The following is a 13039-nucleotide window of genomic DNA, read 5'->3' on the forward strand; positions in this document are numbered from 1 at the left end:
CTTTTTTACTTGTGGCATCTTTTTATCTGAGAAACTTTTACTTGACCCTGTCTTAAATCTGAGCTGAGGTGTTTGACAGCTTTTGTGCATGTGCATGTGCAGTGCAAAGTGTGCATGCTGTATGTTCAGAACCAAGGTTGCAGTGAAGATCTACAATGCAAAATGGACAAGTGCTGCCAGAAAAACTTTGGATTCATTACACGTTTGATTTTAAATTAATTTTTGGTCATCACATTATCTTTTATTGTTGCCAAATTTTTTTGTGTGTGATCCCCACATTGTTTTGCAATCCTTTGTGTGATTGCAAATCACAGTTTATAGAACTTTAATATACAGATCCAGCAAAAGAGACTAAGAAGGATTATTCAGACTGGTAAGTGAGAGCTAGGAGTGAGCAGTTTCATAAGCCTGGAAAGGAAAGAGCATCTAGGAGAAGAGGATGAACATTGTCAAAAGCTAGTTGACAAGAAAGGTAAGCATTGAGAAAAGGCCACTAGATTTGGCAAGTAAAAGCTCATTGTTAACTTGAAAAGAACATAGTTATTTAATTCAGAAGCAATTTTATAGTTAGAGACAGAAGAAAATAAATGTGGGTGTTGATTTTTATATTGATTTCTCAAAGACTTAAGCCAAGAGAAAAGATATGGGATCCATGGGGATGACTGGATCAAGTGTGTTTGTAGGCAGTAGGGAAACACCAGTAGATAAGGAGAAACTGAATATTAGTGGGAGAGTGATGATAATTTGGGCAAACTTTGAAAACCAAATGGAAAGGTATCAAGAGAGGACTGCCCCTTTATAAGAAAGCAAAGAATTAAGGAGGAAATAATAGTGGAAGGCATCTGAGTAATATGAGATAAGGAGGAGGAAGACAGATGAGCTTTCAGCAGAACTTTTAATTTTTTCAATGAAGTATTCTCTAACTCTTTATCAGTGAGAATGGAGAAGGGGTGTCATGAAAGATATGAGGAAACATTAAATTGTTTGGAATAGATGTTGTAGAAGATTGGATAACTTCAATTAGAGATGTAAAATTGTTTTGTTATATTGAAAATCCACACTAAATTATCTATCTAAAATAGTGGATTCAGCTTGGTCTTCTGATTTCTTTTCAGTTCTACTCAATAATGTGTTTATATATGAAGGATGGAGAGGTGTGAGAAAGTGACAAGGCCTGAGAAAAGCTCTAAGGCTAGCCAGCTTTGGGAGTGCCACAAACAATGCTGGCCAATACCAGTAATTCAATACTGATTCTGTTGGTCTGTAAGGAGAACTCCACTACTTGGGAAGCTGGGAACTACCCCACCCCTCTCTACCATTTCTCAATTGTACCTCTATATCCTAATATTAGCACATCAACTTCATCTTTGTTTCTCTTTCCCATAAAGTCATCTTCTTGATTTGGATGCTTTGCTAGATTCCCTTCTTCTCTTGGCATCACAATTATTTCCCTGATTTTGCTTCTTTGCTAAAAAACTCCTTTGGAACTTTAGCCCTCTGTTAAGCAGCCTAACCTATCTTTGCCCCTTAACTTGAAGACAAATTGAGTGTGTGAATTCTTTCACCAAACCCATGGCACTGACCAGAGGGAGCCTAATCTTGTTTAGGTGTCTTTCTCAACAAGGATAACCCAAGGTTAGGGTTTGGTTAGGCCATTATTGATGATAATGGGATAAGAAATTATAGAAGATAATATAGAGTTGGGTACCTAAGATTGGGAAGGAAGGAGAGTGTACTGTAAAGTGTCAGTCTGGTGAAGAACTGAGGGGTGTAAGTATCAGAAGTGAGAAGGAAAGGGTTAAGAACTGTAATTCAAGGGAAAGCTAGAATGATAAAAGTTTATGATCAGATTAAGGAATTTAGGAGTTCATAAACATTGAAGTACTACAATGGCAAACTCCAGGAGCAGCTAAATGTAGCTGAGGTAAAATACAGTTGGGGAAGATTTATGATTTATCTACAAGTCAGAGTTATTAAGTGTTGAGGCTGGAATGTAAAAAGCAAGGTTGCCTGATTCATCTAATGTCCTATTTATAATTAGAAGGAGAGCATAGAGAAGCCAGCTGGAAGCTAAAACTCGGCCATGGAACAAATAGACTTCCTCCTAAAACTTAGCAATTTAAGGAGCTGGCTACAACTGCTTTCTAAACTGGTTCAAGGCTTGAAGTAGGAGAAATAAAACCTAGAGAAGGTGATTTATAATACAAACATGAGTTTCCCTAAAACTATCATTCATTTACAAACCTCTTAGTCAAAGACAAAAGTCTAAGAGAAGACTTGTGCACTGAGGGTGGGCTCCTCTATTCTCATCAGTTCAAATAATGCTGTAGTTTTGAGTAAAGCCTAAAATACAAAGTTTTATATAAAAAGAATAGCATAGATTTCAAATAAGATAATCAAATTATGCAGTATTGATAGCATCATATCACAGGAAGGGTCCCTAAAGTCATCTAGTTTAATTGCATTTTACAGTGGAAGGAACTAAGGCATAGAAAGCATGACTAGTTTGTCCATGGTCATCTAGGGAATCAAAAGGCAGAGTTATGATTCAAGCCCAGGTCCTTTGAAAACAAATAATCATTCTTTCCAAAACTATTTAAGGAGGGCACCCAGGCCAGCCATTTTCCACCTCCCACCTTGCTATACTCCTTTGGAAATCATCATGCCCCAGAAAACTCCTCATCATGCAAGATTTCCTCAGTCCTGTAACTCACACTTTCCTCAAAACCCTCTTGCCCCTGGGCTCCTCCTTCAGATTGAAGAGGGTGGAGAGCTCCTCCTGGTATCTCCATTTAATGATGTCCAGGACAAACATGTCTTCACTTCCTTTGGTCTGTCTCTTCATTTTTCAGCTTCCTTTTGTGTGCTGTCTTCCCTTATTAGATAGTCAATTCATTGAGGTTTAGTAGGAATTTCATGAATATTTATTAACATTTTTATGTATTAAGTTAAGAAAAGGGAAATTGATGTATTTCACTAGAAGAAAGATTTTTCATATCTTATTTTCCATGCTTCTAGTTGCACACTCCTAAGTGATATAAAACATAGTACACATTTATAGAAAGAATGTAAAAAAAAATATATATAGTATTGTCTACATTAAGCAGAACTGTAGTGGTCTTTTTGGCCAAGCCCTGCTGCAACCTCCACTAAGACTGGATAAACTGTATATAAATAAGTATCTACAGGGCAGTGCACAAAGTAAGATTTTAAATAAATAAGTACCTAAAGAACAGTGGACAAAGTAAAATTTTAACTAGTTGGGACTAAGAAAAAACAAGGTTGTAAAACAGAGGAGAAAAAAGAGAATAGAACAAGGTTGTTAAATATAAAAAGAGACTTAAATCACGTGTATTATGTTGACAACTGACCAAACAAATCCATGGATGATATAGCAGCCAATACCTGGGGATAGAAGCATTCACAGGGAAAAGAGTCACTACATCTCTTGCACTGAATAACATTAGATTTGAGCTACAGATGAAGTTCTGTATGGGAAAAGAAAGAGGCACAGGGAGACTTGTCTGCTGAATGCCTCTGATCTTGCATTATGTATTCTTGCTTTGGGTTTGAGGATTCACAGAAGATCATTCTAGTTCCAATTTTCAACATATATTAGCCCCAAAATCATGTCCAGATTTGTACTGGAATCAAAGTTTGGTAATAATTGGACAAAAACTTATCACCAAATGACTAAATCAACTCAAGCAATCAAAAAATATTTATTAAGCACCAACTATATGCCAGAACAATACATGAAACAATGGAAAAAGAAAAGCAACAATGGAAAAAAAAAAAAAACCTCTGTCCTCAAACTGATGGGAGATACAATTTACAAAGAACTATGTACAACCAATTATATGTAGGGGAAATAAGAAATCAGCAACCAACAGAAAACACTAGAATTAAGAACTGGGAAAGGCTTCTTGTAGAAGGTGGGATTTTAGCTGGGACTTGAAGAAATCCAGGGAGGTCAGGAGGTAAAGATTAAGGAGAACATTCCAGGCATGGGGAACAGCTAGAAAAAAATGCATGAAGCCAAGAGATGGGATGTCTTTCTTATTAGAGGAATAGCAAAAAAAAGTATCACTGGACAGAAGAGTATTTGAGGGGGTACAAAGTATCAGACTGAAAAGGTAAGGGAGAAGAGAAAATTATTAAGGGCTTGAATACTAAATAGATGGGATGTCTTTCTTATTAGAGGAATGGCAAAAAAAAAAAAAGTATCACTGGAAAGAAGAGTATTTGAGGGGGTACAAAGTATCAGACTGAAAAGGTAAGGGAGAAGAGAAAATTATTAAGGGCTTGAATACTAAATAGATGGGATGTCTTTCTTATTAGAGGAATGGCAAAAAAAAAAAAAAAGTATCACTGGAAAGAAGAGTATTTGAAGGGGTACAAAGTATCAGACTGAAAAGGTAAGGGAGAAGAGAAAATTATTAAGTGCTTGAACACTAAACAGGATTTTGTATTTGATTTTGGACATGATAGGGAGCCACTGTAATTTACTGAGGGAGAGGAAAACAATCTACCTGAAATTTAGGAAAATCACTTTGGCAATTTACATATGTAATTGAGTGGGAAGAAACTTGTGGCAAACATGAATCAGAAGGTTATTGCAGTAGTCCAGGAGTGAAGAGATGGGGGCTTGAAACCGGTAATTCAGAGGCGAGAAGGGAGCATATGTTTAAGAGCTGTTACAAATATAAAATCAACAAGCCTTGGCAAAAAAAAAAAAAAAAAAAAAAAAAAAAGAATGGGGAGCTAGGTATTACAGTGGATAGTGCTGGCCCTGAAGTCAGGAAGACCTGAGTTCAAATTTGATCTCAGACACTTAACACTTTCTAGCTGTGTGACCTTGGTCAAGTCACTTAACCCCAATTGCCTCAGGGGAAAAAAAAAGATTGGGGGGGGGGAGGAGTGAGCAATCTTGAAAAGTTGAGGATGTGAGCCCCGGGGCATTGATGCCATCACCAATATTGGGAAATTTGAAAAGAGATGTTTGGGAGAAAAGATAATGGGTTCAGTTTTAGAAATGTTGAGTTTTAGATGTCTAATAGACATCCAGTCCAAAATGTCCAACAGTTGGAAATGAAAGATTGCAAGATCAGCAAAAATGTTAGGGTTGGTTAAAAAGATTTCATTAGCATATTAATAATTCATGAGATCACCAATTAAAGATGTAAAGAGGAAGAAGAGGGTCCAAAAAAAAAAAAAAAAGCCCTGTGGAACACTTGTATGTTAGCATGACTTGGATGAAGATCCAGCAAAACAAATTCAGGAGGGGTCATATGGGTAGGTGAAGGACCAGGATGGAGTAATGTCCTGAAAACCCCAAGAGAGTACTAGGAAGAAGATAATTAGCCAGTACTGAAGGGCTGTGGAAAGGATGAAGATTGAGAAAAGGCTACTGCTGCATTTGATAATGAAGAGGATGTTGGCCAGCTGAGTAATGAAGGTGGAAACCTAACTGACTGAAGAATTAAGAAGACATTGTAAGAAGTAGAAGCATATATTGTAGATGTCCCTTCTCGAGCAGTTTAGCCAGAGAAATCAGGAGATAATGGAATGATAGTGGTGATGGAAGAATGAAATTGGGAGGTTTGTTGTAAGGAGGGAAGCAGTCAGTTATCAGGAATAGACTGAAGCTAAGTGTGAGAGTAATAATAAAAGAGGTGGCAATTGGAGACAGGAGAGAATGGGATTATTTCTGCAGATAGAGGAGTTTGCCTGTGAGGCTCATCTATATGGCATTCTGACAAAAATGTGGGAAAATTGAACTACAATTCTACAAATGTGCTCAGTAACAGGGACAAGGTTATGATAATAGAATACACGTTATCTACTGGTGTTTAGGAAACTGAAGTTGAGGGTTTTACCTGTTGGAATATTGTCTGTGGTGTAACTTTTTCAACTAGTTATCACAGCATTTTGGGTTGGATTAGATAGCAAAAAAATTATGCCCTGTTTGGATCTCTTCATTCTCTGGTTTTAAATAAAAACAAACAAAAAGAAATGTCATCTTGTATTGACAAAACTTAGAACTATACTTATGGAGGCCAGTTAGTCCATTTTTCAAATGGGGAAACAAAGGCACAGAAAGTTTACATAATTTGCCCAAGGTTGAAGTAATAGAGAGCATCAGAGGCGAGATGTAAACCCAGACTCTACAGTCTGTATTCTTTATATTGTATCACATAGTTTCTACCTTTTGATATGAGCTTTACTGAGAGACATGACAGTTCTATATTCATAATTGTTCACATATTAAGATATTCCTGATGAAATCTTTCTTTTACTTTGGGAAAAGCATTGATTTTTTTAATATACTTTTTTAAGGGTTGAATGTAAACCATGAGAGTACCTTGAGCAGTCATTAATAATCACCTCATTTTTTAAACTTTGAATCCTTGAAAAATTTTCATGTTTCTAGCAATACCATTTTATTAAAACATACTTGTGAATATCCTTTCTAGCAATACCATTTTATTAAAACAAACATATCCCTTTATACTTGTGAATATCCAGTCCATGGATCATTTATGATAACCTCAGGTAAAGTTTTTAAGCCTAGTAATAAGCTGAACAGAAAAGTTTACTAAAGGACTTTATCTTGCTATTGTTCAGAAGACTTTGAAATTAGTACACACATTCAAACATTTTTAAACTATTGTTTAATCAATTTTAAAGACACACAAATTAGAAAAACATTTATATGGAAGTTAAAAACACCTTTAAAACATTGTAGTATGCTACCAGTGCAGCTCTGACAGAGACTAGAAATGGATAATTATTAAAATGACATCACAGTGTAGCTAACAGTGGTATTTTCAATTTACCAATCACCAACACCTAGGTTTGTGGATCTGTTGAAAAATAACACTTTTATTAAAAATATATTTTAGAATAAGAAAAATTAAAATCACAGACACTGTATTCTAATATCAACAAGGAAAGGTAAGAAAAGGAATACTGTAAATATTGACTGCTAGAATTGTTTCTTTCCCCCAGTGAAAGGATCTCTCTTCTGCAAAGACATAAAACTCTTTAAAGTAGAACCAAAACAGGAATTAAATTAATTACACATTTTAAATTCTCAAATGGAACAATTTATTATAGCATCCTCAGTTCCCTGAATGAGTTTTTGCTTTCAATCCTTCTGCTTTCTGTTAGGCCCTTTTGAAGACAGAGATCATTCTTTTCTAGCTGATCTAATATAAATTTTGTGTGCTGGACTGGAACAAATGACTATTTGGTGGTCAACTTTCTATTCAAAATGAAAAAAAATTAGAAACAAGTTTATTTTTCTAGACAAATCAGATTAAATTTAAGATTTAAAATAAGCTTAAAATGAGGAATCTTATGCAGATCAACAAAAATCTATGTTAGGCATTTTGACCAATGAATAATTGTTCCACTAAAGAGACAACACAGAAGATTGTTACCAACTAACTTCTCAAAGAGGGATAATTCTAGAGTAGAGATTGTGCAGGAGGCAGATACTGTCCAGAAGATAGTTTGTACTTCTTTCTCCATTAGAAGGATTTGGACAAATCACTTATTTCCTCCACTGCTCTGTATTCTGTTTGACCATTCTGTCTTCAGATGTGGCAAATGTGTTTGACCTGGGCCTTTACACAATTATTTTTACATTATATAGCTTGTTTTTTCCTTTTAAATTGTAGTGTTAAAACACAAAATAAAAGAGTTTTAAAGACATAACAAAAGTTAGCTTTGAAGTAAAAAATATGCATTGAGGCTATACTTTGGAAAACTGTTTTCTTCCTCAAGTCCTACACCCTTGGGTTTACATAATATTAAAAAATGATTAAAATTATTAACAACATTATTTTAAAATCATTAGCCAATGTGCCAAATTGGCTATTTCTATTACACAATAATAGCCTAGATAAAAGCAGCTAAATCATTGATTATGAGGGCATGATTACAAAATACAACATGATAAATCTTTTTCTTTTAAAAGAATATGTTACACACAATTATAAATATATACTTTTATCATACTAAATATGCAAACATAAATAGGAGGTGTGGGACTTAAAATTTGTGACATACTAAATTCCGAATGCTCAGATTATCGAGAGAATTTATTTTTGAAAGTAATTGTTTTTCTTGCACATCAGGAAAAATCACTAATTTACTTGTACAAGAAACAGACAGAATGAAATACATTTCCAATTAACTCTTAACCTAAGATGATTATACAGTAGGGAAGGGTCATAAGGAATAATTTCACAGTGTTCCTTAAAATTCTACACTTAATCTGATATTTTACTTTTCAGCTTGGATGGAATTTTAATGACTGAGAAACTTCCTTAAAATATAAGTTTATAATTAAAAACTCTGAGCAAGCCCTTAGTTGAAACCATAATAACATGTACTATTCAAACTACTTCTCTTTTATGTTATTTTTATCTTCTGATGGTAATGCAATACTTTGGAAAACTTATGAATGAACAATTACAAACAATTGGTAGCAAGAAGAAAATTAAATAAATATATATTAGAATTGTATGAACTCTCAAGCTTTTCCATTTATGTTTAAAATAAGTGCATATAAATTATAAATATTGAAAATTAAATATTTAACTTTGCAAAAACCCTAATATATGAATTCTCTGATTTAAATTAATGGTAAATATTTCATTTTATTCAAGTAAAGAACTTCTTGCAATTTGAAATATGATAAAAATAATCTTGAAATGAAACATGTCTTAAATAATTTATAATGAAATAATTTAAGAAACACTTAATTAACTGGTACTATTTCTTGGGTAATAAAAACAATGGGGAAAGGGAGAAAAGGGATATAGTGTTACTTTTTTTCTTCCTGATTCAAAATCATACAAAGTAGGGGGAGGGGGGAAAGCAGAGAAAGTAAGAGGAAAATCTGCCATGTTCTGATGTATACAAATTGATGTATTATTAGTGAATTATTTTAAGAGATCTATTCAGCAGAAATGTTACAATGACAGGCCTTTTGATTCACTGCGCTCAAGAATTTTCCTGTGTTACCATGACAACCTTTTGCACAGTTACAATTTTTATTTCATGATATTAAATGAATACAATGACAGCAGTTTATATTCTTATACATATCTATAAAACTTGCCTGCTGATTCTATCCATAGCATTCCAGTCCCTCTATGTACATTATGTTAGGATTTTGGAACTGAAAAAGGACTAGTGGCTACTAGCTAATCAAAATCTGTAGTTTTGGATGAGTAAAAATGAAACTCAAGTAATTTAAGTGCCTTGCCCAAGGTCACACTGGTCATTAATCAAATAACCAGGAATAAGAACACAGATCTCTGGACTTTTAGTTTTACTAATACTAAGGGACAATAATAATATAAATGTGCTGTATTTCCTTAAGTGTTCCCTTGGCCATGTACTTTTATAGGTACCTATAGGAACCTATAAAAGTTCGGAATCTTCAGGGATAAAAGGTACGTTAGAACTCACCCAATTTAATATTCTCATTTTACAGATGAGAAAAATGGTGCTTTGTGCATACACACACACACACACACACACACACACACACACGACCATAAGAGTTAAAAAAACCTAAATCTTGATGGCATGAGATGAAGGGACATGTTCTTTGTCAGACACATCTATTTTTTCTATTATCCTTCATTCCAAAGAAAATGTTTATTTCAAAATTAGAGAACCGAACTGTGTAAAATAGTGATGGATTTTTTAGTTATTTTAATCAATATATTGATTACTCATTTAAATTACAATAGAAATTAACTGCACGATAAAAATAAAAACAAGGAGAGAAATAGTAAGAATAGTTAAAGATCTAACATCCTCAAATTTAAACTATGCATTTTACATATTTTGTATATAATCACCACAAAGTAAAAATTATGTGTATAATTCACTAATGCCAGTTTAAGAAATGAAAAAATAAAATCTAGCTGCACTATTGCTAAAATTATTTTTTAAAGCAAGTGCCCATTAGCGTATAATCCTCCAAAAGAAACAGTCAACACATTAATCTTTATAACATTCCACAAATAATTAATCACCAAATATTTAGTTATATTTGCTTATCAAGAGCCAGGCCCTGTGATGGGGATACATATGGCATTAATGCTCTTCTATTTTGACAGGGAATGAAATATTCTTTTTAGCTAGAAACCAAGATAGAAGCTAGAAACCAGTTAAGTCCACTGATCTTTCTGAAGCAAAGGTCTATGCTATAATTTGTCCTGGACCAGAGGAAAAAAAATTATTTACTTTGGCAGGAACTGAGTGAATGAAAAAAATTTTCATTTTAATAATACAGACAAATGATGACTGAACCTCATAAAACAGCAGCCTACTAAAGTGAGGGAGGAAACATTATGGGATGGAAAGAGGACTCAATTGGAAATACAGTTCTGGTTCTACAGCTTTGTGATTTGGGGTAAATCATGTTATGTTTCTGGGTCTCAGTTTGCTCACTTGTAAAATGAGCAGTTTGGTTAGGTAATCTTCCAGAGTCTGCAAACAAATTATGTCAAACTAAAATGGATGCTGGTTATTTATTATTTTCTTAAGGGCAAGGCAGACAAATAAAAAGATTATTTGAGCTTCCTTCTGCTCCCTATTTAGGTACAAGGCTTGTGTTTTCCACTAGCCAGAAAGGTCTAAATAAAACCAATACTCTAATAATTCTTCTTAGAGAGTCCTTAGGTTTTCTGCCATACTCATCATTAAGGTAAAACTCTTCTGCCAACAAATTTAACTGGTCTTTCTGTGTACATTCATTTCTGTCCTCTCTGTATCTTAATTTCAATATGCTTTCATTTTCCATTTCTTCCTGGAAAATTCTTAGGAGAGGGCCAGCCCCACCTACATTTCCAGACAGATGTGAAACAAGACGCTTCAACAAAGACTGAGCCAAGGCAGTCTATGATATTTTTCTAAGGCTCAAAAAAAAAAAAAAAAAAAAAAAAAAAAAGGCAATTGTACATTTTTGCTGATTAGGACCTGCTGAATGGCAGGTGTCTTAGCTTTCTTTGCTTTTTTGAAAAAGAAAAAAAAAAACCACTACAAAATCCAGCACTACTTCAGACATTCCCACATTATTAGGCTGTGCCCTTAACTCAATTTGTTAATCATAATTTGTACATGATAATCTATCAAAAAGGAATTGGTGAATGTAAAAAGTTTGCATTTAATAAAAGTAAGGCAAAACAAAATGTCAGGAAAAAATGAAAACACATCTTTCTTCCTTTTTTCAGCAGTTCCATATATTAGGAGCCCTGTTATTACAATATTTAGGGAGCCTGAATGGTTTTTTAATGGTTCCTGACAAATGTCCTTGTACAAAATTAATAATTATATGCTATTTCTTAGTCACAACCAAGATCAAATTAATGCAAAAGAATTATATGGCTTTTGGGAATAATGACAATGTTGTAGTATTTAGGGGAAGCACATGAAAATGGTCCAAAATAAAAATAAAAGCATATTTTTGTACTTAGAGAATTTCCAATTAAAAGGTGCTAAATGACAATACTTTATACACTATCTAATAATTCTAAATATTACTTTGTGTAAGCTTTTCTAAAGATGTGGTTTATCTTTTCTACCAACAGTCATATAAATCCCCTTAAATTTTTCAAAACATGAATTAGGCTGTTATATTTCAGAGGCTAAATAGTCCATAATTAGCCTAAGGTAACCTGCTTTTATATTTAACCCAGTGAAAATGTTTTACTTACTTCCATGATCCTGTTTTAGCTATATCATTTAATAATCTATTTCTAATTCTATAGGTTTTTATGCCTGATAAGCTTTATTTTAAAAATTCTAAAGAAATTTAGTTATTAAATCTGTGAATATTCTAAACACAATAATAACATAAATTCAGACATGTTAGGGGGTAAGTAGCACTTCTGCTGAGCACCTGGTACGTACTTGCAATTTATTGATCTGGGTCCTATGATTGCCAACTTGTCTCTAATTGCAAGGTCCACTTACTGTTTTCTTTTTTTTAAAAAAAGTTAAAAAAAAAAAAAACTCAAAATATCCGATTTTCCATATTTAAATTATATGTCTAAGAAAAATATTCTAAGAAGGGTTCAATCTGACTGAAACAATATAATTAAAATCAGCCAATCAAGGCTACTTATATTTTGGCATTGGTAATGTTTACAACTCTGCAATTTACGTAAGTTGTTTTGAGATAATTGTAAGAAAACCCTCGAAATACTGAGATGTTTATTGCATTTTACAAACCATTTACAACGTTCTGATTAAAATTCTCTCTTCTAATTTCCTTTACTGCATTTAACATTAAATATCTGAAATCATCTTTTTACACAAATATTAAACATGAAAATACCATTTAGAAACAATTATTTCAGTAAATAGAGGGTTTTAAGGCAAAGCATTTATCTGGAAAAGTTAAATTTCCCTCTCTTCATCTAGATTGACACAATTGTTTCTACCCCCCTCAGTGCCTTAGGATATACAACGTACATTCATCAAAGGGCACCCATATGACCCTATGGACATACGTTGAAGTCCTGAGTGCCCATTGAAATTATAGAAATATTTTCATATAAGGCATGACCCACAGGGACATGGCACAGGAGGGGTTAATTCACTCTATTTGCAGTCTATTTATTATACAAGATATTCCCTATATATATATGTATATATTTATATTTATATATGTCCATTTTGTCACTTAATTTTGTTTCAGTTGAATACAAACCTCTGTAAAAGGTGCTAAAACTGTTTTCTGAAGACATGAAAAATAGCCAGCTTAATATTCTCTCCATCATTGTTTTAGTGTTGAATATCTGGGAGTTACTTTTTTCTGCTGACTGCGGACGTTATTTGTTGCTAAATAACTGTTCTGTCCCAAAAGACTTTGTTCTTCCTCTACTTTTTTGGATTGTGAGAGGTGGTCTTCTTGCTGTATTTTCTTTCCTCTGATAGTTTTTTTCCCCGGCAACAAGATCACTACCAAGATGCCAGCAATGTGAAGGCAATAATACCAGGAGCTAAA

General features: G+C 33.5%; 1 protein-coding gene across 3 annotated transcripts in view; it reads right to left on the minus strand.

Moving 5' to 3' along the window:
- Window positions 1-6659: 6659 nt before the first annotated feature.
- MBOAT2 (membrane bound O-acyltransferase domain containing 2) overlaps window positions 6660-13039 on the minus strand; it is a 149089-nt gene continuing 142709 nt past the window's right edge. For 2 of the 3 annotated variants that reach the window (XM_003757883.4, XM_023494644.2), the window contains one exon: window positions 6660-13034. In XM_003757883.4, coding sequence (XP_003757931.1) covers window positions 12809-13034 — 226 coding nt within the window. In that variant the 3' untranslated portion in view covers window positions 6660-12808. The remainder of the gene's footprint in view (window positions 13035-13039) is intronic. The other variant, XR_004231857.1, reaches the window with a different exon arrangement.

This window comes from Sarcophilus harrisii, chromosome 2 (assembly GCF_902635505.1).
Source record: "Sarcophilus harrisii chromosome 2, mSarHar1.11, whole genome shotgun sequence".
In the NCBI taxonomy this organism is placed as follows: domain Eukaryota; kingdom Metazoa; phylum Chordata; class Mammalia; order Dasyuromorphia; family Dasyuridae; genus Sarcophilus; species Sarcophilus harrisii.